At 46.3% G+C, this 26,893-nt stretch overlaps 1 protein-coding gene across 2 annotated transcripts; it reads left to right on the top strand.

Annotated features, from left to right (window-relative positions):
* The first annotated feature begins 20,356 nt into the window (after positions 1–20,356).
* Positions 20,357–25,615, top strand: LOC119295219. Of its 2 annotated transcripts, none has more exons than XM_037573586.1 (13): positions 20,357–20,477; positions 20,556–20,661; positions 20,794–21,079; positions 21,188–21,307; positions 22,215–22,286; positions 23,031–23,099; positions 23,348–23,458; positions 23,540–23,627; positions 23,715–24,297; positions 24,395–24,507; positions 24,584–24,670; positions 24,752–24,945; positions 25,063–25,615. In XM_037573586.1, exons 3-13 carry the CDS (start codon positions 21,033–21,035, stop codon positions 25,256–25,258), a joined length of 1,680 nt encoding a protein of 559 aa, XP_037429483.1. In that variant the 5' UTR covers positions 20,357–20,477; positions 20,556–20,661; positions 20,794–21,032; the 3' UTR covers positions 25,259–25,615. The 2 variants fall into 2 exon arrangements, with proteins under 2 accessions (XP_037429483.1, XP_037429488.1); XM_037573591.1 differs by having other exon boundaries at positions 20,782–21,079.
* Positions 25,616–26,893: the final 1,278 nt, after the last annotated feature.

Here is a 26,893-nt window from a genome sequence, read left to right as displayed (position 1 = left end):
TACGAGAATTCCCACCTATGAAACTCCCGAATCTTTCCGGTTATGCAATTAGGTGTTGGGGATACAGGGGAAGCATAATATCTCACCCAAACTAGCAATTCCTACATCCAGCTGTATCCATCCTCCAACACATAACCAAGAAACCTTCGGAAACCATCTACCTCAACCTTCGAAAAGCATCCGTTATACAAGTTATGGCGATACTCCCGAACTCCCGCCCCAGTACTTGGTGGCGTCGAGGTTATCTGACCAACGAACTGCATAAAAGAGATTTTCGATGTCGGCGAAAATATCTCAAGTATTCCAGAATTGCAACGATAAAATTATGATGACAACACCTCAGAGCTCAACTCCCCGGGACACTTCCACTAAACCCCTGACAGGAGCCACCAAGACAATGTTCTCATCATAAAACCATCGGAACGATTCCAAGATACCCGCGTGATCCTAAATTTTTTTTTAGTGAAATTTGAGAAGAGAAGAGTCAAAACTCTATGTCAGGATGCCTTACCAGAGCGATGAGGAGACTGGGAAGTAAAAAGAATTCCTAAACTCTCCGATATATAATTCCTAAATGACTCAAAACATTTTTCTAGACACAACTCGGCTGCTAAAAATGATCAAGCAATGGGGCTCCTAAGGTCGGGGAAGGCTCTGATACCAACTTGTAACGCCCTCGATGTGGCTATAGCTCCCATGTGTCGAGGCACGACTTAGAGACATAACCGCATTGAAAGCAATGTCGCAAGTTAGGCAATCATCACAACATCCCATGTAATATAGATAATAAAAGGGGAGATACATAGTTGGCTTACACTCGCCACGTCAATCAAAGTACATAAATAACATACATCATCCAAACACTCATGGCCCAACTACGGCGCCAAAATAGAAGAAAACCCAACATGCGACACGGTCCCAATCACCCCCAACTGGGCACCACTACTGATCATCAGGAAAGGACACATAGTAACGTTGAGAGTCCTCGTCGAACTCCCACTTGAGCTCGTATGTGTCACCTGGAGCGGAATCACCTGGACCTGCATCTGGTGTAATAGTAATCTGTGAGCCACAGGGACTCAGCAATCTCGCACCCTCGCAATCAAGACTATTTAAGCTTATAGGAAGGGTAAGGCAAATATATGTGGAGCTACAACAAGCGACTAGCATATATGGTGGCTATCTTATTCGCAAAAGAGAGCGAGAAGAGGAGGCAAGGCGCGAGCGAGAAACTAGAGCAACCTGCGCAAACATTACTCCAACACCGTTTCCACTTCCCGAACTCTGCCGACAAGAGGCCATCTCGGAAACACACACGGTTGATTCATTTTAATTAAAATTAAGGTTCAAGTTATCTACAACCGGACATTAACAAATTCCCATCTGCCCATAACCGCGGGCACGGCTTTCGAAAGTTCAATCCCTGCAGGGGAGTCCCAACTTAGCCCATGACAAGCTCTCACGGTCAACGAAGGAATAGACCTCCTCCCAAGACGTTCCGATCAGACTCGGTATCTCGGTTCTTCAAGACATTTCGACAGGTCAAAACTAATCCAGCAACACCGCCCGAATGTGCCGACAAATCCCGATAGGAGCTGCACATATCTCGTTCTCAAGGCACACTCAGATAGGTCAAGCTACGAGTAAAACCAACCCTCGAGTTTCCCCGAGGTGGCCCCGCAGGCTGCCTGGTTCGGACCAACACTCAGAGGAGCACTAGCCCGGGGGGGGGCTAAAATAAGATGACCCTCGGGCTTCGGAAACCCAAGGGAAAAGCGGCTAGGTGGCAAATGGTAAAACCAAGGTTGGGCATTGCTGGAAAAGCTTTAATCAAGGCGAACTATCAAGGGGTTCCCATTATAACCCAACCGCGTAAAAAACGCAAAAATCCGGGAACATAACACCGATATGACGGAAACTAGGGCGGCAAGAGTGGAACAAAACACTAGGCGAGAGGCCGAGCCTTCCACCCTTTACCAAGTATATAGATGCATTAAGATAACATAGCAATATAATGATATCCCAACAAGTAAATAAATGTTCCAACAAGGAACGACCTTCAATCTTCACCTACAACTAGCAACGCTATAAGAGGGGCTGAGCAAAGCGGTAACATAGCCAATCAACGGTTTGCTAGGACATGGTGGGTTAGAGGTTTGACATGGCAATTTGGGAGGCTGACAAGCAAAAGGTAGGCATCGTAGCATTGGCATAGCAAAAGAGCGAGCAAACTAGCATAGCAAAGATAGTAGTGATTTCGAGGGTATGATCATCTTGCCTGCAAAGCTGTCAGAGTTGACTGGATCCTCAAAAGCAAACTCAACGGGCTCCTCATTAGCGAACTCGTCTCCCAGCTCTACCCAAACAATACAAACAATCAACAAGGACACAATCAACCACGTGCAAGCTCAAACAATAAGATGCAATGATGGTATGCTATGCGGGATGCGATGCGGGATGCAAAATGCAAGATATGACAGTAAATGCATGAACCTGGCCTCAACTTGGAAAACCAAGTGTTCCACTGGAAAGATGAGATGAAATCGCTTGAAAACGATATAAAGATCATCGGAATCGGAGTTACGGTTTGGAAATGGCAAGCGATTCAAAATTGGCACCGGCCTGCGATTTACAGCAAGTAGGCCTCTAAATGCAACGAAATGAACATGCTACAGCACTCAAACATGGCATCAAAATACATGGCAGGGAAGCATTCAAGATTCTTAACAAAATACTAGCACTGAGCCACGGCCAATTCATCCATTAACAGGTTCAAACAAGCATGGCAAAAACGCAAATGGTAAACAGATCTCAGACTTAGTGAAATTAACACTTGTCTGAAATTCAGATCATATAGCCCTCTTCGGAGCAACAAAACAACATGCTACAGGACCTGATTATGAAAAATAATAACATGGCATGGAGCTACTCAACAAGATTAACAAAAGTCGCTTAGTGACCATGAGCCAAAAGGGATCACAAAGTATACTAACAAGCACACGAACATAGCAAAAACATAATCAGTTTTCAGACTTAGTGAAAACTGACACATGCTGAAACATAACTCACGAAGGCTTGTTAACGAGCTCGATGCACTCACTACGGTGCAAGTCATGGCAAGGAAAGCATACATCCATTAATAAGGCACAAAATGCAAGCTATACATGGCAAGAACAATGGCATAGCATGCACGGATCAACTACAACATCACCGGCAAAATTGCAAACGAGTTGACAATCTGCCCAGATTCACAACGAAGCAAAAGTAGAGCTCGATTGACTCAAGCTAGGGTGCACCATAATTGCAAACAAAGACATGGATGGATAGAGCACTACAATATTAACAAAACTCCTTTACTGATTATCCTCAAAAGAGGCACGGATCACTAGGAAACAGCATGAACATATGGCATCATGAACTAAACAATCCCAGGACTTAGTGAAAATACTAAGTCCCTGAAAACAGATTTACCGGGTGCCTCACTTTGCAAGCTTGCACTAGTCACCACACACATCACAAAAATGCATGGGTTGCACCTCTGGAAAGATGACAAAATCCTTAACAAAACATATGTAGAACTCATGGGCATATCATGCACACAACAATCATGGCAAAAATGACAAATGTCTAAGATGAAGTAGCAGATCTGACAATTAACTCACGAAGCCCTCTTCTAACAGCATTTCGGTTATCAAGATGAGCTCAAATGAAAATGATGCAATGGAATGAAATGATGTACTCTCTGAAGCGAACATTTTGATATGCTATATGCCCAAAACGGAGGTACGGATGCGGAGATATAGCATGATGAAGATTGCATAAAAATTAGGGTTCAGAGGGAAAAAGTCAACCGGATCTAGATCCAGATCGGGATCCGGACACTGTAGCAGGTACTGTTCACCGGAGCGCGAAAATCGAGGTTCGTCGGCCGGAGATGAGGGTCGCCGGAGATGGAGGTCTCCGAGGGGAGGAGAGGCCGGGGCGGCGCCGGCGTTGATCTGGCGACGACGGGCGGTGCGGTGAGGCGGCGAGGAAGCCGGGGCGGCGCCGGCGAGCGCTGGCGTGGGGGCGACACGGCGGAGCGGCGAGCAGCTCCGGGCGGCGGCGCGGTCGACGAGCAGGCGGCGAGGAGCCGGGGCTGGGGAAGACGGCTCGGGGAGCCCGCGGGGCGGCGGAGGCTTCGCGCGGGCCGGGGAGGGCCTTCCGCGGGCCGCGATGGGCTTCGGCGGCGCCGGTGGAGAGAGAGGGAGGCGGCGTATGGGAGGCTGCCACGTGGCGGCGGACACGGCGGCGGACACGTCCGTCGGCGCGTTTTTGTCCGGCGCGGCGCGGTGGGTTGGATCTAGGGTTAGGGGGAGGAAGAGACCCGGGATATTTTGAGGGGGACCTTTATATAGACATAGGAGGAGCTAGGAGAGTCCAAATGAGGTGCGGTTTACGGCCACGCGATCGTGATCAAACGATCTAGATGATGGAGCAGAGTTTGGTGGGTTTTGGGCCAAATAGGAGGGGTGTTGGGCTGCAACACACACGAGGCCTTTTCGGTCCCTCGGTTAACCGTTGGAGTATCAAACGAAGTCCAAATGATACGAAACTTGACAGGCGGTCTACCGGTAGTAAACCAAGGGCGCTTGGCAAGTCTCGGTCCAATCTGGAAATGTTTAATCCCCACACACGAAAGAAACCTAGAAATGACCACCGGAGGAGAACGAAGCGCCGGAATGCAAAACGGACAACGGGGAAAATGCTCGAATGCGTGAGATGAACACGTATGCAAATGCAATGCACATGATGACATGATATGAGATGCATGACAACGAAAACAACACACGGAGACAAAGACCCGAACCCGAGAAAATAAATATAACTTAACGCCGGAAACGGCAAGAGTTGGAGTACAAATTGGGAAAGTTACATCTAGGGCGTTACATACTTTCACTGGGAAAGGACACCGCAAGATTGAACCCAAAGCTAAGCACTCCCATTGCAAGAAGAACCAATCTAGTAGGACAAACCAAACTGATAATTCGAAGAGACTTGCAAAGATAACCAATCATACATAAAAGAATTAAGAGAAGATTCAAATATTGTTCATAGATAATCTTGATCATAAACCCACAATTCATCGGTCTCAACAAACACACCGCAAAAAGAAGATTAAATCGAATAGATCTCCACGAGAGAGTGGGAGAATATTGTATTGAGATCCAAAAAGAGAGAAGAAGCCATCTAGCTACTAACTATGGACCCGAAGGTCTGAGGTAAACTACTCAAATTTCATCGGAGGGGCTATGGTGTTGATGTAGAAGCCCTCCGTGGTGGATTCCCCTTCCCGCGGAGCTCCGGAACAGGCCCCAAGATGGGATCTCGTGGGTACAGAAGGTTACGGCAGTGGAATTAGGTTTTTGGCTCCATATCTGATCGTTTGGTGGTACATAGGTATATATAGGAGGAAGGAGTACGTCGGTGGAGCAAAGGGGGGCCCACGAGGTAGGGGGCGCGCCCTAGGGGGGCACCCTCCACCCTCGTGACCGCCTCTCTTCTTTCTTGATAGAGGGTCCAAGTCTCCTGGATCATATTCGGTGAGAAAATCACGTTCCCGAAGGTTTCATTCCGTTTGGACTCCGTTTGATATTCCGTTTTTTCGAAACACTGAAATAGGCAAAAAAACAACAATTCTGGGCTGGGCCTCCGGTTAATAGGTTAGTCCCAAAAGTAATATAAAAGTGGAAAATAAAGCCCAATATGGTCCAAAACAGTAGATAATATAGCATGGAGCAATCAAAAATTGTAGATACGTTGGAGACGTGTCACCCACCATGGCGCCTCCACACTCCGCTTGCTGGCCGACCACCACCTTCCGTTTAACATTGAAGGTCTTCAGCCACAGGCCGAAGTGGGGCCTGATGCGGATGAAGGCCTCGCATACGACGATAAACGCCAAGATATTGAGGATGAAATTGGGGGTCAGATCATGAAAATCTAGCCCGTAGTAGAACATGAGCCCGCAGACAAACGGGTGGAGGGGAAATCCCAGTCCACGGACGAAGTGGGTAAGAAAAACCACCCTCTCATGGGGGTCTGGAGTCGGGACGATCTGCCCCTCATTTGGCAGCCGGTGTGCGATATCCGCAGCCAAGTATCCGGCTCCCCGTAGCTTCTTGATGTCCTCCTCCGTGACGGAGGAGACCATCCACTTGCCCCCCGCTCCGGACATGCTTGGAGTGGTTCGAGTGCGCAAGAATGGATGAGCAAGGAGGAAGAAGGCGTGGGTAAAAAGAGGAATCCTTGTCCCTTTATAGGGGCATGCGCCTCCCCACTCTCCTGGTAAAGCCTTTTATTCCCCAAGCGCCGTAATTGATGGCGCGGTTGGGTTACCCACACCCGTATTGATGAGAATCCCGTGATAAGGGGACACGATCTCTGCTTCGACAAGACGTGCCAAGGAAACCGCCTCGCGATATGTGCGGTGGCTGGTTGTGAAAAACGGTTCAAATAATGACCGGGCCGTCGTGTGATGTCATGCTACAACATGCGTCAGTAGATTAGATTTGTGGAAATATTATTTTCTCTGCGGCAGTATGTGGAATTTGCTTTGCAGAGCCGGACACTATCCTTGTGTTCAAGATCTTCTATGGAGTATTCGGAGGAAGAACCCGCCTTGCAATGCCGAAGACAAATCTGCGCGCCGGACTCATCGTCATTGAAGCCTGGTTCAGGGGCTACTGAGGGAGTCCTGGATTAGGGGGTCTCCAGACAGTCGGAATATATATATATATATATATCCTTTGGCCGGACTGTTGGACTATGAAGATACAAGATTGAAGACTTCGTCCCGTGTCCGGATGGGACTCTTCTTGGCGTGGAAGGCAAGCTTGGCAATACGGATATGTAGATCTCCTCCCTTGTAACCGACTCTATGTAACCCTAGCCCCCTCCGGTGTTTATATAAACCGGAGGGTTTAGTCCGTAGGACAACAACAATCATACCATAGGCTAGCTTCTAGGGTTTAGCCTCTATGATCTCGTGGTAGATCAACTCTTGTAATACTCATATCATCAAGACCAATCAAGCAGGAAGTAGGGTATTACCTCCATCGAGAGGGCCCGAACCTGGGTAAACATCATGTCCCCCGCCTCCTGTTACCATCCGCCTTAGACGCACAGTTTGGGACCCCCTACCCGAGATCCGCCGGTTTTGACACCGACAGTCGCCGCTCCTACAAATATCATGGCCATACGATCAATACAAATCATGTATCCTTTCTGATATACAGAAGGACATGGCTTACCTTGCTTGTCCTCTAGCTGCTTTTTTACACGGACGAGCTCTTCCTCGGTCCGCTCCAGACTCTGCTTTAGTCCGGAGACTTCGGCAGCATGGGAGGTTGCAGCCAACAACGACGCCTGCTTGTTCACATAGACATTTATGGTTAGTCTCTTGCGAAAATTATTTGATCCTCTGTCCGGTTTTTCTTTTCGAACACTGGACAGAGTCTCAGGGGCTACTGTCTATGCTGTGGCATTCTTTTCACATAATTGCGTTGCTTACCTCAAAGCCTGTTAGAAGGCTTGTGCAGGCTTCGGTCAGTCCGCTCTTCACGGACTGAATCTTCCCAATCACCGTACCCATGAGGGTACGATGTTCCTCAACAATGGAAGCGCTTCGCAGTGCTTCCAGTAGAGTATCCGGTGCCTCTGGTTGGACATAGGTCACCGGCAGAATGGGCACACCTCCTTCTTTCGAAGGAGGCTGCTCGCTGGATTCCGGAGCCGTATAGGTCTCTGGGACCGTATTCGGCTAAGGGTCGAATTGGACATGGCCCCATCGCCAGTCACCATGGGGATTTGCTCCCCCATGTGTCCGGCAGCCGAGGTTTCACCCTCTGGTGCCGCCCTGACGGCCTCTTGCGTCTCTCCCTGGCCTGGGATCCTTCGGGACAACACCTCGGTGTCATCCATAGCCCTGGGAGAGGAGGCCGCCGGAAGGGACCCGCTATCCATTGCCTCCGGGTCCAGCAAATTCCCCAAAGATGAGGATCGCTCGAGGTCAGAACGAGTTGGACTGCAAGTGCATGATTCAACATGTTAAAACTATGAAGTAACCAGGCTGGATATATGAATGCGTCAGGGTCTTTGAGTACTCACGATTCGGCTAGGGGCTTATCTCGGGGGCGCCGCTCTGGATTGCTATCGATGTCCCACGCGGAGTTATCCACGAGGGAGATCTTCCCCTTCTTGGACACCTCGTGTTGGGGAACGTAGTAATTTCAAAAAAATTCCTACGCACACGCAAGATCATGGTGATGCATAGCAACGAGAGGGGAGAGTGTTGTCTACGTACCCACGCAGACCGACTGCGGAAGCGTTGACGCAACATAGAGGAAGTAGTCGTATGTCTTCCCGATCCGACCGATCCAAGCACCGTTACTCCGGCACCTCCGAGTTCTTAGCACACGTACAACTCGATGACGATCCCCGGGCTCCGATCCAGCAAAGCGTCGGGGAAGAGTTCCGTCAGCACGACGGCGTGGTGACGATCTTGATGTTCTACCGACACAGGGCTTCGCCTAAGCACTACAACGATATGATCGAGGTGGAATATGGTGGCAGGGGGCATCGCACACGGCTAAGGAACGATCTCAAGGATCAACTTGTGTGTCTAGAGGTGCCCCCTGCCTCCGTATATAAAGGAGCCAAGGGGGGAGGGTGCGGCCGGCCAGGAGGAGGGCGCAGGAGGAGTCCTACTCCTACCGGGAGTAGGACCCCCCCCCCCAATCCTAGTTGGAATAGGATTCCCCGAGGGGGAAAGAGAGAGAGGGGGCCGGCCACCTCTCCTTGTCCTAATAGGACTAGGGGAGCGGGGAGGCGCGCAGCCCACCTTGGGCTGCCCCTTTTAGCTTTCCACTAAAGCCCATTAAGGCCCATATGGCTCCTGGGGGGTTCCGGTAACCTCCCGGTACTCCGGTAAAATCCCGATTTCACCCGGAACACTTCCGATATCCAAACATAGGCTTCCAATATATCAATCTTTATGTCTCGACTATTTCGAGACTCCTCGTCATGTCCATGATCACATCCGGGACTCCGAACTAACTTCGGTACATCAAAATGCATAAACTCATAATAACTGTCATCGTAACGTTAAGCGTGCGGACCCTACGGTTCGAGAACAATGTAGACATGACTGAGACACATCTCCGGTCAATAACCAATAGCGGGACCTGGATGCCCATATTGGCTCCTACATATTCTACGAAGATCTTTATCGGTCAGACCGCATATCAACATCCGTTGTTCCCTTTGTCATCGGTATGTTACTTGCCCGAGATTCGATCGTCGGTATCCAATACCTAGTTCAATCTCGTTACCGGCAAGTCTCTTTACTCGTTCTGTAATACATCATACCGCAACTAACTCATTAGTTGCAATGCTTGCAAGGCTTATGTGATGTGCATTACCGAGAGGGCCCCAGAGATACCTCTCCGACAATCGGAGTGACAAATCCTAATCTCGAAATACGCCTACCCAACATCTACCTTTGGAGACACCTGTAGAGATCCTTTATAATCACCCATTTACGTTGTGACGTTTGGTAGCACACAAAGTCTTCCTCCGGCAAACGGGAGTTGCATAATCTCATAGTCATAGGAACATGTATAAGTCATGAAGAAAGCAATAGCAACATACTAAACGATCGGGTGCTAAGCTAATGGAATGGGTCATGTCAATCAGATCATTCAACTAATGATGTGACCTCGTTAATCAAATAACAACTCTTTGTTCATGGTTAGGAAACATAACCATCTTTGATTAACGAGCTAGTCAAGTAGAGGCATACTAGTGACACTCTGTTTGTCTATGTATTCACACATGTATTATGTTTCCAGTTAATACAATTCTAGCATGAATAATAAACATTTATCATGATATAAGGAAATAAATAATAACTTTATTATTGCCTCTAGGGCATATTTCCTTCAGTCTCCCACTTGCACTAGAGTCAATAATCTAGATTACACTGTAATGATACTAACACCCATGGAGGCTTGGTGTTGATCATGTTTTGCTCGTGGAAGAGGCTTAGTCAACGGGTCTGCAACATTCAAATCCGTATGTATCTTGTAAATCTCTATGTCTCCCACCTGGACTAGATCCCGGATGGAATTGAAGCGTCTTTTGATGTGCTTGGTCCTTTTGTGAAATCTGGATTCCTTTGCCAAGGCAATTGCACCAGTATTGTCACAAAAGATTTTCATTGGACCCGATGCACTAGGTATGACACCTAGATTGGATATGAACTCCTTCGTCCAGACTCCTTTGTTCGCTGCTTCCGAAGCAGCTATGTACTCCGCTTCACATGTAGATCCCGCTACGACGCTTTGTTTAGAACTGCACCAACTGACAGCTCCACCGTTTAATGTAAACACGTATCCGGTTTGCGATTTAGAATCGTCCGGATCAGTGTCAAAGCTTGCATCAACGTAACCTTTTACGGTGAGCTCTTTGTCACCTCCATATACGAGAAACATATCCTTAGTCCTTTTCAGGTATTTTAGGATGTTCTTGACCGCTGTCCAGTGATCCACTCCTGGATTACTTTGGTACCTCCCTGCTAAACTTATAGCAAGGCACACATCAGGTCTGGTACACAGCATTGCATACATGATAGAGCCTATGGCTGAAGCATAGGGAACATCTTTCGTTTTCTCTCTATCTTCTGCAGTGGTTGGGCATTGATTCTGACTCAACTTCACACCTTGTAACACAGGCAAGAACCCTTTCTTTGCTTGATCGATTTTGAACTTCTTTAAAATCTTGTCAAGGTATGTGCTTTGTGAAAGTCCAATTAAGCGTCTTGATCTATCTCTATAGATCTTTATGCCTAATATGTAAGCAGCTTCACCGAGGTCTTTCATTGAAAAACTCTTATTCAAGTATCCCTTTATGCTATCCAGAAATTCTATATCATTTCCAATCAGTAATATGTCATCCACATATAATATCAGAAATGCTACAGAGCTCCCACTCACTTTCTTGTAAATACAGGCTTCTCCGAAAGTCTGTATAAAACCAAATGCTTTGATCACACTATCAAAGAGTTTATTCCAACTCCGAGAGGCTTGCACCAGTCCATAAATGGATCGCTGGAGCTTGCACACTTTGTTAGCTCCCTTTGGATCGACAAAACCTTCCGGTTGCATCATATACAACTCTTCTTCCAGAAATCCATTCAGGAATGCAGTTTTGACATCCATCTGCCAAATTTCATAATTATAAAATGCGGCAATTGCTAACATGATTCGGACAGACTTAAGCATCGCTACGGGTGAGAAGGTCTCATCGTAGTCAACCCCTTGAACTTGTCGAAAACCTTTTGCGACAAGTCGAGCTTTATAGACAGTAACATTACCATCAGCGTCAGTCTTCTTCTTGAAGATCCATTTATTCTCAATTGCTTGCCGATCATCGGGCAAGTCAACCAAAGTCCATACTTTGTTCTCATACATGGATCCCATCTCAGATTTCATGGCTTCAAGCCACTTTGCGGAATCTGGGCTCACTATCGCTTCTTCATAGTTCGTAGGTTCATCATGATCTAGCAGCATGATTTCCAGAACAGGATTACCGTACCACTCTGGTGCGGATCTCGCTCTGGTTGATCTACGAGGTTCAGTAGTATCTTGTCCTGAAGTTTCATGATCATCATCATTAGCTTCCTCACTAATTGGTATAGGTGTCGCAGAAACAGTTTTCTGTGATGTACTACTTTCCAATAAGGGAGCAGGTACAGTTATCTCGTCAAGTTCTACTTTCCTCCCACTCACTTCTTTCGAGAGAAACTCCTTCTCTAGAAAGGATCCATTCTTAGCAACGAATATCTTGCCTTCGGATCTGTGATAGAAGGTGTAACCAACAGTCTCCTTTGGGTATCCTATGAAGACACATTTCTCCAATTTGGGTTCGAGCTTATCAGGTTGAAGCTTTTTCACATAAGCATCGCAGCCCCAAACTTTAAGAAACGACAACTTTGGTTTCTTGCCAAACCATAGTTCATAAGGCGTCGTCTCAACGGATTTTGATGGTGCCCTATTTAACGTGAACGCGGCCGTCTCTAAAGCATAACCCCAAAACGATAGCGGTAAATTAGTAAGAGACATCATAGATCGCACCATATCTAGTAAAGTACGATTACGATGTTCGGACACACCATTACGCTGTGGTGTTCCGGGTGGCGTGAGTTGCGAAACTATTCCACAATTTTTCAAATGTACACCAAACTCGTAACTCAAATATTCTCCTCCACGATCAGATCGTAGAAACTTTATTTTCTTGTTACGATGATTTTCAACTTCACTCTGAAATTCTTTGAACTTTTCAAATGTTTCATACTTATGTTTCATTAAGTAGATATACCCATATCTGCTTAAGTCATCTGTGAAGGTGAGAAAATAATGATATCCGCCACGAGCCTCAATATTCATTGGACCACATACATCGGTATGTATGATTTCCAACAAATCTGTTGCTCTCTCCATAGTACCGGAGAACGGCGTTTTAGTCATCTTGCCCATGAGGCACGGTTCGCAAGTACCAAGTGATTCATAATCCAGTGGTTCCAAAAGTCCATCAGTATGGAGTTTCTTCATGCGCTTTATACGATATGACCTAAACGGCAGTGCCACAAATAAGTTGCACTATCATTATCAACACTGCATCTTTTGGCTTCAATATTATGAATATGTGTGTTACTACTATCGAGATTCATCAAAAATAGACCACTCTTCAAAGGTGCATGACCATAAAAGATATTACTCGTATAAATAGAACAACCATTATTCTCTGATTTAAATGAATAACCGTCTCGCATCAAACAAGATCCAGATATAATGTTCATGCTCAACGCTGGCACCAAATAACAATTATTTAGGTCTAATATTAATCCCGAAGGTAGATGTAGAGGTAGCGTGCCGACCGCGATCACATCGACTTTGGAACCGTTTCCCACGCACATTGTCACCTCGTCCTTCGCCAGTGTTCGCTTAATCCGTAGTCCTTGTTTCGAGTTGCAAATATTAGCAACAGAACCAGTATCAAATACCCAGGTGCTACTGCGAGCTCTAGTAAGGTACACATCAATAACATGTATATCACATATACCTTTGTTCACCTTGCCATCCTTCTTATTCGCCAAATACTTGGGGCAGTTCCGCTTCCAGTGACCAGTCTGCTTGCAGTAGAAGCACTCAGTTTCAGGCTTAGGTCCAGACTTGGGTTTCTTCTCCTGAGCAGCAACTTGCTTGTTGTTCTTCTTGAAGTTCTCCTTCTTCTTCCCTTTGCCCTTTTTCTTGAAACTAGTGGTCTTGTTAACCATCAACACTTGATGCTCCTTCTTGATTTCTACCTCCGCAGCTTTCAGCATTGCGAAGAGCTCGGGAATAGTCTATAGTTCATCATGAAGCTCTTGTAGCTTGGTGGTAGTGATTGGAGAATTCTGTCAATGACACAATCATCTGGAAGATTAACTCCCATCTGAATCAAGTGATTATTATACGCAGACATTTTGAGTATATGCTCACTGACAGAACTGTTCTCCTCCATCTTGCAGCTATAGAACTTATTGGAGACTTCATATCTCTCAATCCGGACATTTGCTTGAAATATTAACTTCAACTCCTGGAACATCTCATATGCTCCATGACGTTCAAAACGTCGTTGAAGTCCTGATTCTAAGCCGTAAAGCATGGCACACTGAACTATCGAGTAGTCATCAGCTTTGCTCTGCCAGACGTTCATAACATCTGGTGTTGCTCCAGCAGCAGAATTGGCACCCAGCGGTGCTTCCAGGACGTAATTCTTCTGAGCAGCAATGAGGATAATCCTCAAGTTACAGACCCAGTCCGTGTAATTGCTACCATCATCTTTCAACTTTGCTTTCTCAAGGAACGCATTAAAATTCAACGGAACAACAGCACGAGCCATCTATCTACAATCAACATAAACAAGCAAGATACTATCAGGTACTAAGTTCATGATAAGTTTAAGTTCAATTAATCAAATTACTTAAGAACTCCCACTTAGATAGACATCCCTCTAATCCTCTAAGTGATCACGTGATCCAAATCAACTAAACCATAACCGATCATCACGTGAGATGGAGTAGTTTTCAATGGTGAACATCGTTATGTTGATCATATCTACTATATGATTCACACTCGACCTTTCGGTCTCTGTGTTCCGAGGCCATATCTGCATATGCTAGGCTCGTCAAGTTTAACCTGAGTATTTTGCGTGTGCAAAACTGGCTTGCACCCGTTGTAGATGGACGTAGAGCTTATCACACCCGATCATCACGTGGTGTCTGGGCAGGACAACTTTGGCAACGGTGCATACTCAGGGAGAACACTTCTTGATAATTTAGTGAGAGATCATCTTATAATGCTACCGTCAATCAAAGGAAGATAAGATGCATAAAAAGATAAACATCACATGCAATCAATATAAGTGATATGATATGGCCATCATCATCTTGTGCTTGTGATCTCCATCTCTGAAGCACCGTCATGATCACCATCGTCACCGGCGCGACACCTTGATCTCCATCGTAGCATCGTTGTCGTCTCGCCAATCTTATGCTTCCACGACTATCGCTACCGCTTAGTGATAAAGTAAAGCATTACATCGCGATTGCATTGCATACAATAAAGCGACAACCATATGGCTCCTGCCAGTTGCCGATAACTCGGTTACAAAACATGATCATCTCATACAATAAAATTTAGCATCATGTCTTGGCCATATCACATCACAACATGCCCTGCAAAAACAAGTTAGACGTCCTCTACTTTGTTGTTGCAAGTTTTACGTGGCTGCTACGGGCTTAAGCAAGAACCAATCTCACCTACGCATCAAAACCACAACGATAGTTTGTCAAATAGACTCCGTTTTAACCTTCGCAAGGACCGGGCGTAGCAACACTTGGTTCAACTAAAGTTGGAGAGACAGTCGCCCGCAAGCCACCTGTGTGCAAAGCACGTCGGGGGAACCGGTCTCGCGTAAGCGTACGCGTAATGTTGGTCCGGGTCGTCTCGTCCAACAATACCGCCGAACCAAAGTATCACATGCTGGTAGGTAGTATGACTTATATCGCCCACAACTCACTTGTGTTCTACTCGTGCAAATAACATCAAACCATAAAACCAGGCTCGGATGCCACTATTGGGGAACGTAGTAATTTCAAAAAAATTCCTACGCACACGCAAGATCATGGTGATGCATAGCAACGAGAGGGGAGAGTGTTGTCTACGTACCCACGCAGACCGACTGCGGAAGCGTTGACGCAACGTAGAGGAAGTAGTCGTACGTCTTCCCGATCCGACCGATCCAAGCACCGTTACTCCGGCACCTCCGAGTTCTTAGCACACGTACAGCTCGATGACGATCCCCGGGCTCCGATCCAGCAAAGCGTCGGGGAAGAGTTCCGTCAGCACGACGGCGTGGTGACGATCTTGATGTTCTACCGACGCAGGGCTTCGCCTAAGCACTACAACGATATGATCGAGGTGGAATATGGTGGCAGGGGGCACCGCACACGGCTAAGGAACGATCTCAAGGATCAACTTGTGTGTCTAGAGGTGCCCCCTGCCTCCGTATATAAAGGAGCCAAGGGGGGAGGGTGCGGCCGGCCAGGAGGAGGGCGCAGGAGGAGTCCTACTCCTACCGGGAGCAGGACTCCCCCCCCCCCAATCCTAGTTGGAATAGGATTCCCCGAGGGGGAAAGAGAGAGAGGGGGCCGGCCACCTCTCCTTGTCCTAATAGGACTAGGGGAGGGGGGAGGCGCGCATCCCACCTTGGGCTGCCCCTTTTACCTTTCCACTAAAGCCCATTAAGGCCCATATGGCTCCCGGGGGGTTCCGGTAACCTCCCGGTACTCCGGTAAAATCCCGATTTCACCCGGAACACTTCCCATATCCAAACATAGGCTTCCAATATATCAATCTTTATGTATCGACCATTTCGAGACTCCTTGTCGTGTCCGTGATCACATCCGGGACTCCGAACTAACTTCGGTACATCAAAATGCATAAACTCATAGCGTGCGGACCCTACGGTTCGAGAACAATGTAGACATGACTGAGACACATCTCCGGTCAATAACCAATAGCGGGACCTGGATGCCCATATTGGCTCCTACATATTCTACGAAGATCTTTATCGGTCAGACCGCATAACAACATACGTTGTTCCCTTTGTCATTGGTATGTTACTTGCCCGAGATTCGATCGTCGGTATCCAATACCTAGTTCAATCTCGTTACCGGCAAGTCTCTTTACTCGTTCTTTAATACATCATCCCGCAACTAACTCATTAGTTGCAATGCTTGCAAGGCTTATGTGATGTGCATTACCGAGAGGGCCCCAGAGATACCTCTCCGACAATCGGAGTGACAAATCCTAATCTCAAAATACGCCAACCCAACATCTACCTTTGGAGACACCTGTAGAGCTCCTTTATAATCACCCATTTACGTTGTGACGTTTGGTAGCACACAAACTGTTCCTCCGGCAAACGGGAGTTGCATAATCTCATAGTCATAGGAACATGTATAAGTCATGAAGAAAGCAATAGCAACATACTAAACGATCGGGTGCTAAGCTAATGGAATGGGTCATGTCAATCAGATCATTCAACTAATGATGTGACCTCGTTAATCAAATAACAACTCTTTGTTCATGGTTAGGAAACATAACCATCTTTGATTAACGAGCTAGTCAAGTAGAGGCATACTAGTGACACTCTGTTTGTCTATGTATTCACACATGTATTATGTTTCCGGTTAATACAATTCTAGCATGAATAATAAACATTTATCATGATATAAGGAAATAAATAATAACTTTATTATTGCCTCTAGGGCATATTTCCTTCACCTCGGCCTCCAGATTTCTGGAGGCCACCCTCTTCTTCCTTCCCCCCTCAGGGGGAGAGTTGCTTTCCTCCTCCTCCTCCTCGTCCTCGGCTGCGGAGGAGTGAGTCTCGGTGTCTTCAGACGTCACGTCCGAAGCACCCTTGCGGCGGAGACCACCTCTAGTCTCCTTGGCCTTTTTCTTGGCCTTCTTCTCCGGCGCCTGGTAGGGCACCAGAACCAGCATCTTCGTCAGAAGTGGGATGGCTGGTTCCTCGGGCAGCGGAGCCGGACACTGAATTCGCTCCGCCTTCTTTGTCCAGCCCTAAACAAATAAATGGGGAGGCTTCGGCATCTTCCCTGAATAAGTAAGTAAAGGATACACCTTCAAATGCGAAAGACTTACCTGACTGGCAGGACGGGCCAGGTCGTGCCCACGGTCCTTGGTCGTCTTCGGCCACGTCTCCTTGGCCTTGAAGAGCACCTTCCAGATATCTTCGTGCATAGTTCTGAAGAACCGAAGCAAGGTCTGATGCTCGGCCGAATCGAACTCCCATAGATGGCAAGCCCGGCTCTGGCATGGAAGGATCTGGCGAACTAGCATCACCTGGATCATGTTGACAAGCTTGATGTTCTTGTCCACCATGCTCTGGATGCGCATCTGCAGCACTGTCAGCTCTTCCGACGATGCCCAATTCAGGCCGTTCTCTAGCCAGGAGGTGAGCCACATTGGGGCTCCGGACTTGAATTCAGGAGCCGCGGCCCAGGAGGCGTCACGGGGCTCTGTGGCATAGAACCACGGTTGATGCCACCCTTTGACGGTCCCCACAAAGGCACCTTTGGGCCATGTGACGTTGGGCATCTTGCTCACCATGGTTCCTCCGCACTCTGCGTGTTGGCCATCCACCACCTTCGGCTTCACATTGAAAATCTTGAGCCACAGTCCGAAGTGGGGTGGGATGCGGAGGAAGGCCTCGCACACGACAAAAAATGCCGAGATGTTGAGGAAGGAGTTAGGGGGCCAGATCGTGAAAATCCAGCCCGTAGTAGAACATAAGTTCGCGGACGAACGGGTGGAGAGGAAATCCCAGCCCGCGGACAAAGTGAGGGATGAACACTACCCTCTCATGGGGCTCCGGGGTGGGGACAGTCTGCCCCTTGGCCGGAAGCCGGTGGGCAACCTCCTTGGCCAAATACCCGGCCTCCCGGAGCATGGTGATGTCCTTCTCCTTGACGGAGGAGACCATCCACTTGCCCTGCGCTCCAGATCCGGACATGGTCGGAGTGCTTTTTTGGGGCGAAAAAGATGAGAACTTGGGCGTTGGAGCTCGAGAATGGGGACAGAGAGAGAAGGCGTGGGTGAAAGAAAGGAATCCTTATCTTCTTATAAAGGCAGTGAATATCAAGCACCTCCCCACTCGCCTTAAAACTCGCTTATTCCCAAGGGCCGTGCAGATGGCACGGTTGGATTACCCACGCCCATATTGATGAGAATCCCGTAATAAAGGGACATGATCTCTGCTGCGACAAGATGTGCCAATGGAAATTGCATCTTGAAGCGTGGAGTGGCAGGCTAAAAAGCGGTTCGAAATAATAACCGGGCAGCGACGTGATGTCACATTACAAAAAGTCGTCAGCAGATTGGACTCGTGAAATATTATACTCTCTGCGGTTCTGTGTGGTACTTGTTTTGCAGAGCCGGACACGTTCTCTGCGTTTGAGGACTACTTTGAAGTATTCGGAGGAGGAACCCGCCTTGCAATGCCGAAGACAATTTGCGCGCCGGACACATCATCATTGAAGCCTGGTTCAGGGGCTACTGAGGGAGTCCTGTATTAAGGGGTCCTCGGGCGTCCGGACTATGTAACATGGGCCGAACTAATGGGCCATGAAGATACAAGACAGAAGACTCTCTCCCGTGTCCGGATGGGACTCTCCTTGACGTGGATGACAAGCTTGGCGTTTGGATATGAAGATTCCTTTCTCTGTAACCGACTTTGTACAACCCTAGTCCCCTCCGGTGTCTATATAAACCGGAGGGTTTAGTTCGTAGAGGCAATCATAATCATACAGGCTAAACTTCTAGGGTTTTAGCCATTACGATCTCGTGGTAGATCAACTCTTGTAATATTCATATTCATCAAGATCAATCAAGCAGGAAGTAGGGTATTACCTCCATAGAGAGGGCCCGAACCGAGTAAACATCGTGTCCCCCGTCTTCTATTACCATCGACCTTAGACGCACAGTTCGGGACCCCCTACCCGAGATCCGCCAGTTTTGACACCGACAGTCACGTTTGTCATTCTTCTTAAGCGATGTTCAATGACTCTCTTCCATAGCTTCATTGTATGGCACATCAGCTTTAATTCCACGGTAATTAGTACAACTCTAAACACCCCCTTGTTTTTTAAGATTGGTACTAATATACTCCGTCTCCATTCTTCTCGCATCTTGTTTGCCCAAAAATGAGGTTGAAAAGCTTGGTTAGCCATACTATCGCTATGTCCCCGAGCCCTTTCCACACCTCAATGGGGATACAATCAGGGCCCACCGCCTTGTCTCCTTTCATCCTTTTTAAAGCCACCTTGACCCCAGAGTCCTGAATCCGCCGCACAAAACGCATACTGGTCTCATCAAAGATGAGCTGACGAATTGAGTTCCCTAAAAAAAGTTTTTCCAGGACTAGTAAAAACACCTCTGACGGTCGGTCCCGATGGATGCATGCAATGTCACAACTTTGGGCGGTAGACGTGAACCAACCTGTGGTTGGATGGTTAGAGGGACTGTGGTATCTCCAGCCGAGCAGGGTTCAAGTCCTGATGCTCCCATTTATTCTTGGATTTATTTCAGGATTTTCGGCGATGCACATTCAGTGGGAGGAGACGTTCCCGTCGATGACGAGGTGTCTATAGTGACTTTGTAAATTTCAAAATGATATGCCGGCCAGGTGCTCATAGAAATAGGGTGTGCATGCGTGCGTTCATAGGGATGAGTGTATGCGCATGTATACAAGGGCTTGCGGCTGTACTGTGTTAAAAAAAACTTTGGGAGGTAGACGGAAGCGTCACGTCTTTCCCCCGCCGGCCATCATGGACGAATGAGGAAACGTACCCGCCGCGTTAATTTAATAATAAAGAAAAGATACCTCTCCTGGTGGAGAGGAGATTTTACCGCGATGGTTGACGCGCGCGGTTCTACCGGGACTTACCAGGAAATCACATCACAGTTAATCGCTGGCAATTAGTTTTAATAAATAATAATAATCAATTCCCTAAAAAAACGCAACCGTGAGGGATGGAGGAGGGGACACTGTGTGGGCCCCGCGACGGCGACAGCGCATCCCTCTCTCGCTGGCGCGTGGGCCAGGGGGCGAGAGTGAGGGCTCCTACTGATTCAGCTGAATTGGCCGTATATAAGTTGGCCTCTTCCCCTCCTCCAACCCTAGCCGCCCCCATTTGCATCTTCTTCTTGTCAATCAATCAATCAAATCTCAAACACAAGGAAGAAACAAGAGATGATGGAAACCTTTCTTCTTCATCACAAGAAGGCAAAAGCAGGATCCATGGCAGGGTAGGTCTCCCTACACAAATCCTTCTAAACTTCATAGTTTCTATGAGATTCATTGGTTCTGACCCATGGATTTTGCAGATCCGGCGACCCTGCCCTCGGATCTACACAACTTCCTTGTTATGGCTGGCCGTCAGTGGCACATCCAGATGTGTTGGTGCATCCCTTCTGCCTTTCTGATGTCAAAGTGCATCCCTTCTTCCTTTCTGATGTCAAAGTTTGATGAGTTTTTTGTATTGATTGGTTGGAGTATATGAATTTCAGGTTTCTTTTCTCATGTCAAAACTTTCAGTTAATCGATCGTCAGGATTGTCCACAGGTTCAGACAGAAAAGCTTATCGTCAGAGAGAAGCAGCAGGCAGACAGAGAAACAGCCAATTCAGCCCAAGAGTCCGAGCCCGAGCTCACCATCCAGCCCAGGAGAGCCCACCATCTTCAAAAACGGGAGGCCCATCGAATCCCGAGGCCTCAACCTATAAGTACACCGAAAAGCCCTAAACCACACCGACTCTCTTCCCCATTCGCCCCCGCCGCCCGGTGAGTGAGCTCGCCGCCGGGATGAACCCGCCCCCCAAGACCTCGACCGGGACCCCCCCAGCGCACTGGTAAGCCTCTCCTCCTCGCCCTGAACGGGGCTCTTCACCTTCCCCTACATCCCTCCCTCCCTCCCTCCCCTGTCCTCGCGTTAATCTATGCTTCTGGTGACATTTCAGGGCTGATGGCCGTCCTGCTGAGGTCCGATTGGGCCATGACAAGGGGGGTCCCGGCCCCACGAGTCCCCTTCTGCAGAAGCTGTTCAATGTGTTTGCCCCATCGTCCCGTGGATCAACTAGGTATGGACCGCCGAAATGAGACGCTCATACCCCATATCTGTCGAGGAGAAGCTAGTCCAGTTCATGTCAATGTAGTGGCTGAGTTGCTATCTCTATGTTTGATCTGCCCACTAGCATCGGATTTGCATCATGTCTCTCTGTTTGATCCGGATGTGCTTGCCAACATGATTTATGTATGCAAACATGCAACTTGAAAAAACAAGTACATTATTATCAAAGTTAATTCTGTTGCACTGACTGTTTTAATCTCCTGATTCATTTGATCAGTTTATCCATTTTGTTGCAACTGTTCTAGCTACCTTGGGCATTTCCTGTGACTAATTTCTTTTAGAGATGTGCTTACCCGACGTCTCTTGAGGACAAGATTGTCCTGTTCATGGATTATTATAGTGGCCGAGTGTCCTATCTGTTGAATATTGCTTCTCTCGGCTGCTTGCTGTGCCCTGTACCATTTGATTTAGGCATGTGCCTACATGATTTTTGTAAACAAGTCCAATAGCAAAGTCAATTCCGTTGCACTGTTTAGTGAGATGTTGGTTATAATATCCTTACGTCTTTGCTCAAGTTGTGTTGTTTATAACCCTTTGGTGAAGTGTCTAGTTACTATTCTTCAGTTGTTTTCTTTCGTTTATCCAAGAATAACTGTTCAAGCTAACTTTCAATGTGTAGTACCATTAGATGTGCAATATTGTCTTGTCCAAGCCATATTGTGGTTTGTTAATCATTTATTGATGTGCCAATATTATTCATATCTAATTTGTCGTGCTTGTATATCTGTTTGTTAAGTTTATTCTTAATGAGACAACCATAAGTATATCTACAACTGCTACATCCTAATCCTTGCTCACAAGTATCTGCATAATTATTTTGTTATTAACTGCTGGACTTTATGTTTTGATTTCTATAGGATGCATGAGTCCTCCAAGGAAGTTGGAATCAAGGATGACAATGATGAGTCTTGTTACAGCTGTGAGGAAAAGTAAGCTCTCGTCCAAACTAACCTCTTCGTTACATATTAAGGCTTGCTCTTGGTTTACATGTGCAGAGCTAACTCATTTTTGTACCCTACAGAAACACTTCATATTTTTCATGCTGGCATATACATGTGCTGATCTAGATGTACTATATATTTTTGTTCTGTTATTACAGAAGTTATAACCATGTCTAAACTGTTGGACTTTGCTGTTTAGTTCTGCCTTGTTCCATGATCATATTTGCAGTCCACTGTATTGTGACATAATGTAGTTGATAAATTATTGTAAACTGATAGTTTATGAGCATTAGATATTAGTGTACTGTTTGTTGACAAAAAGGTTAATATGGTCTTACTGTGTCGATAAAAGGTTAATATGGTTTAATGTTCTTTTCTGTGTTCATAAATGATAGTTACTATCCGTAAGTGGTTTCCTTTCAGTAATGAAAGGAGGCATTGACCTCTTTTGATCTGCTGGTTACTTCTTTGTTTGTGTGCATGTGCATTAACACTAGATGCGAAACATTTTATTGTAAAAGCCATATTCTGGTCTCTTTACCATTTTTTGATGTGCCAATATTATTGACATATAGTTTTTCATGTTTGTATATCTGTTTGCTAAGTGTATCCTTAATGAGACAACCAAACATAAGTATATCTACGACTGCAACATCATAATCCTTGATTACATCTCTCTGCATATTTTTTTTGTTATTAACTGCTGGACTTGATATGTTTTGATATGTACAGGATGCGTGAGTCAGTAAAGGAAGGTGGAATCAGGGATGAAAATTTTGATTCTTGTAGATTTTCTGAGAAGTAAGCTTATGTCCAAACAAACATCTTTGTTCCATATTCAGGCTTACTCTTGTTGTACATGTGCATAGCTTTGACCCTCCAGCAGCACATCAATATTTTCCAGTCAGACATATACATGTACAATTTGTATTGCACCCTCTCAAATGATTACATGGATTGCTAACATTTTTCAGTCTAAGAAGTTCTTCTTAATACAGAAGTTAAAAACCTGTTTCTAAACTGCTATGCCAACTATATAAACATGTTAGGTTTGGATTATTCAAGAGGATATTATCGATGAAGTTGTTTCACGTAGAAGACCTCTCATCGTTTGGTGGTGATTATTTTTATCGTCCACCCAGCTCTGGTTGGGGCCACAGGTAACCATTTTTTAGATCTCTTGAGCTAAATCTGTTATGAATGTCTTACCTTGTGAGCATAATAATTTTGCTTTTATCCAGCTGGGATGAGGTCTCTGCTGCTGTGCGCTATGAGCTGGAGATATCTCGTATTCAGCGTGAGGACCAGCGTAGTGGCATGCATCACGTTGTATGGCATTCTATGTTGATTCCTGTTTCATCTTGCCTTTCTATTTTGTGCAGTTGAATAATGTGTTGTGTTGCAATTATGTTGCAGCTGGGAATGCCCAGGTACATTGCTCGCCAGTTGTATTATCAGAGAAGAGTTTTACGTGAAGCACAGGTGTTGAAGAACCGTTTTGCTGATCTAAAGAAGGCTTTCCTAGAGCGTGAGAAGTCTTCAACCAAAGGGATGTCTGATTTCATGGAGGTCCTCAAAGACTTCACAGCAAGAAATGAGCAAAAATTGGAAGAAGGGCTTGAGGCCATCAAATTGGCAACACATGAAGACTTGGTCTCCAGGCAGCGTACTTATGATGAGTTAGCATCCAAGTTGAAGTCCATGGACCAGAAGGAAATCTCTCCATTTCTCAGCTATATAGACAATCTTGTCAGGACAGTTGAGATACCAGTCAACATGAGGAAGCGTCTGAGTGAGCTCCGCAAGGAGCTATTTACGCTCCAAAGTTTGGCTATTCAGCTACTGGTATTTGTCACTTCTAATAAGCTGCCGGCCCCACCCTCAGTTACTCTCCTGGAAGAAGCAAATGCTAAATATGCTAATCTCCCTCTCCCTGTTCTGGTGAGCTCTGAAGTTAAAGCTCCTCGTTTTTACAGATCGTTTGGCAAGGATTCGAAGGGTGGGTTGTTCAACTTGACTTTCTGTTTCTGTTTTCATGTCCAATATCGGGTTGCTCAACTTGACTTTCTGTTTCTGTTTTCATGTTCAATTGACAGATCTTCTCTATAAGCACTACTGCTCTGATGCTCCCATGACTTCGAAGACGATCGTCAATTTCGACATGAGGGGAAGGTCGTCCTTATCTATGCTGTTGTCTACTGACCAGCAGGTGAGTAACTATGACCTAGAATCTCGTTTGATTATGCCATTCAGTATGATTCTGAGTTCCATTGCAAACTTGTTAGGTAATGTTCAAGTGCAACTATGCTGATAATTTGCCAAAAAATCTGATGGCTACGATGCTCTTTGGGGTGCCAAGCAGTAACTCCAAGGTACGACACAGTTTTCATTGAAACAGAACGTTCTTTCTTGTTGATTACACACTCGTGATGTCTTGGTTTCCAAATTATCAGGTCAAGCTTCAGTATTTATTCCCATATGGTGGTCTGAACGGTAGCTTCAATTTTGGTGAAGAAAGTGTGTTAAAGGTTGCATTTTCTGGTGGTTATGATCGGTGGTATGCTGGAGGCAAGGTTAAGGTGAATACTTGCAATGCTATGAAGCATTATGAATTTGGTGTTTCATACGAGTCTGCTACTATAAAGTTGTAAGTTAAATTCAACTCTTCTATTCCAAATTGTCAATGATTATGCTGTTTGAACAATTTTATGAAGTTACTACAATCCTTTGCAAGCACTGACCTTATGTTGAACCTTGTTTGTAGGATAAACAGCGACATTTTGAAGATCTCTTTGTTTGATCGCCCTGATTCTGCTATCTCTGGGGCAATGGAGCTGAGGTACACTCGCTCTTCAAACACTGCTGTTGCTGCTGCTGGTGTTTCATGGACGCCTGATGACAAGACCAAGTTTAAGGCACGAGTTGCTTCCAATGGTGAAGCATGCCTCGTCGAGCATTGACTTCTCTGCTTCTGCGATGTTCAACTTTCGTGCATTACATGAGGCCCCCAAAGTAGGCTTCTCTTTTGATTTCAGGCCGGCCTTCCTCTCGTCCTTTGCCTCTCCACCCTTTGTTCCATCTGACAGCACTGCCCCGGCAGTGTGAGTTGGAGGTTACAATGATGTATGGCTGCTGCTATGAGGTCCTTGTGCTTTCAGTGGGATGGTTGAGTGCTACTGAATACTTGTAAGATATTGTTTCGTACTGCTCACTCAGAGAGAAGAGCTGAGTATGATTTTGCTACCAGAAATTAAGAAACCATCTGCTTTTAAACCTGTCAACCATATTTTCTGCATGTGTGATTGAAGTTCTTGTCAGTTTACAGTTTGTCCATCTTTAATTAATCTTGTAGATTGCTATTTTTGTTCGTTGGGTGAAAGTGAGCTCTACAGCATATCGAACGTGATGGTGAATAATGTCAGAAGTTTTGTTTATTTATTTATTGCCATTGCTTTTCCATTTTCTTACTTGTTCTGCTGCCTGATACCAACATCAAATATTCAGTTACTTTAAATTATCCTACTTTTGGTTTCAAATTATCCTCATCCTTTGTCATACAGAATGAATAAATAAATAAACTGAATACGGCTACGGTCAGGTGAAACTAAATCCTTTGTTATTCATCTGCATTTGCTAGCTGTGGGTTATGTTGCTGATGCACAAACAGGTACAGTCCATGATATATGTCGCTGATGCACACATGTATGTAAATACAATCTCCTTTGCCCAAGGCTTGACGCAATGTGATTAGCTTTGGTTTCCGTCCAGTCTCTTTATCGGATGAGTAGGCCCAAAAAATCTGCTCCTCTCTTAATACCTTATTAAAAAGGATCAAATCCTAGATAAATTTCCGAGTGTTGCCGTTGCATCCCTGATGATGTTAGTGGGAGGTAGTCTTGGTCATGGGCAGCCCGACCCGACCTTGTCCACGGGCCGGGCTTGGGCCCAGGTTTTGAGCCTGAAGCCTGGGCTGGGCCGGGCCTGTCAATTTTGCTGTTTAAGGAAGAGGCCTGGCCTGTGGCCCAAGGCCCGGTGGGCTTTTAGCGTGATGGCCTGGGCTCCGGCCTGATTTTTAGGCCCGACAGCCGGGCTTTGGCCTGGGTTTTTTGAGTTGGGCTTTGGTTGGCCTGGCCTGAAGCCCGGCCCGGCCTGAAGGATGGCCAGGGGAGGCATTGCCCCTGTCGGCCTCCTTCACCGTGTATCGCCAGCATCCCCACCTACTTGGAGGCCGGTGAAGATGTTGACATGGGCCATACCCACAACGATTTCTTCGGGAAGGAATAATTATTTCTCCTTTTCCATCCGAGTCTAATGTAAACGTTCAATGTATGAATGACGATGCAATGCACGTTAGCTTTATGTTCAATCGGTCATCATATCTCTAACATGATAAACGAGAGAAACAGATTGAGGATTCTCAAGGGAGATTTATACAAGGGAATTGTGAAATCATCCATCCCTAATAACTTGGAAATTGACGTTGGAAACCCCAAAGCACCGGGAGTTTTATTCGAAACTATTTCCCCCCAAAAAGATCCAGATCTAGTACAAGCTTCCTCAAATATAATGAAAACTATAACAACCACTACCATAGC

Source organism: Triticum dicoccoides, chromosome 1A (genome assembly GCF_002162155.2).
Source record: "Triticum dicoccoides isolate Atlit2015 ecotype Zavitan chromosome 1A, WEW_v2.0, whole genome shotgun sequence".
Classification (NCBI taxonomy): Eukaryota; Viridiplantae; Streptophyta; class Magnoliopsida; order Poales; family Poaceae; genus Triticum; species Triticum dicoccoides.
The sequence above is the reverse complement of the archived record's forward strand: the minus strand, read 5'-3'. Positions and strand labels throughout refer to the sequence as shown.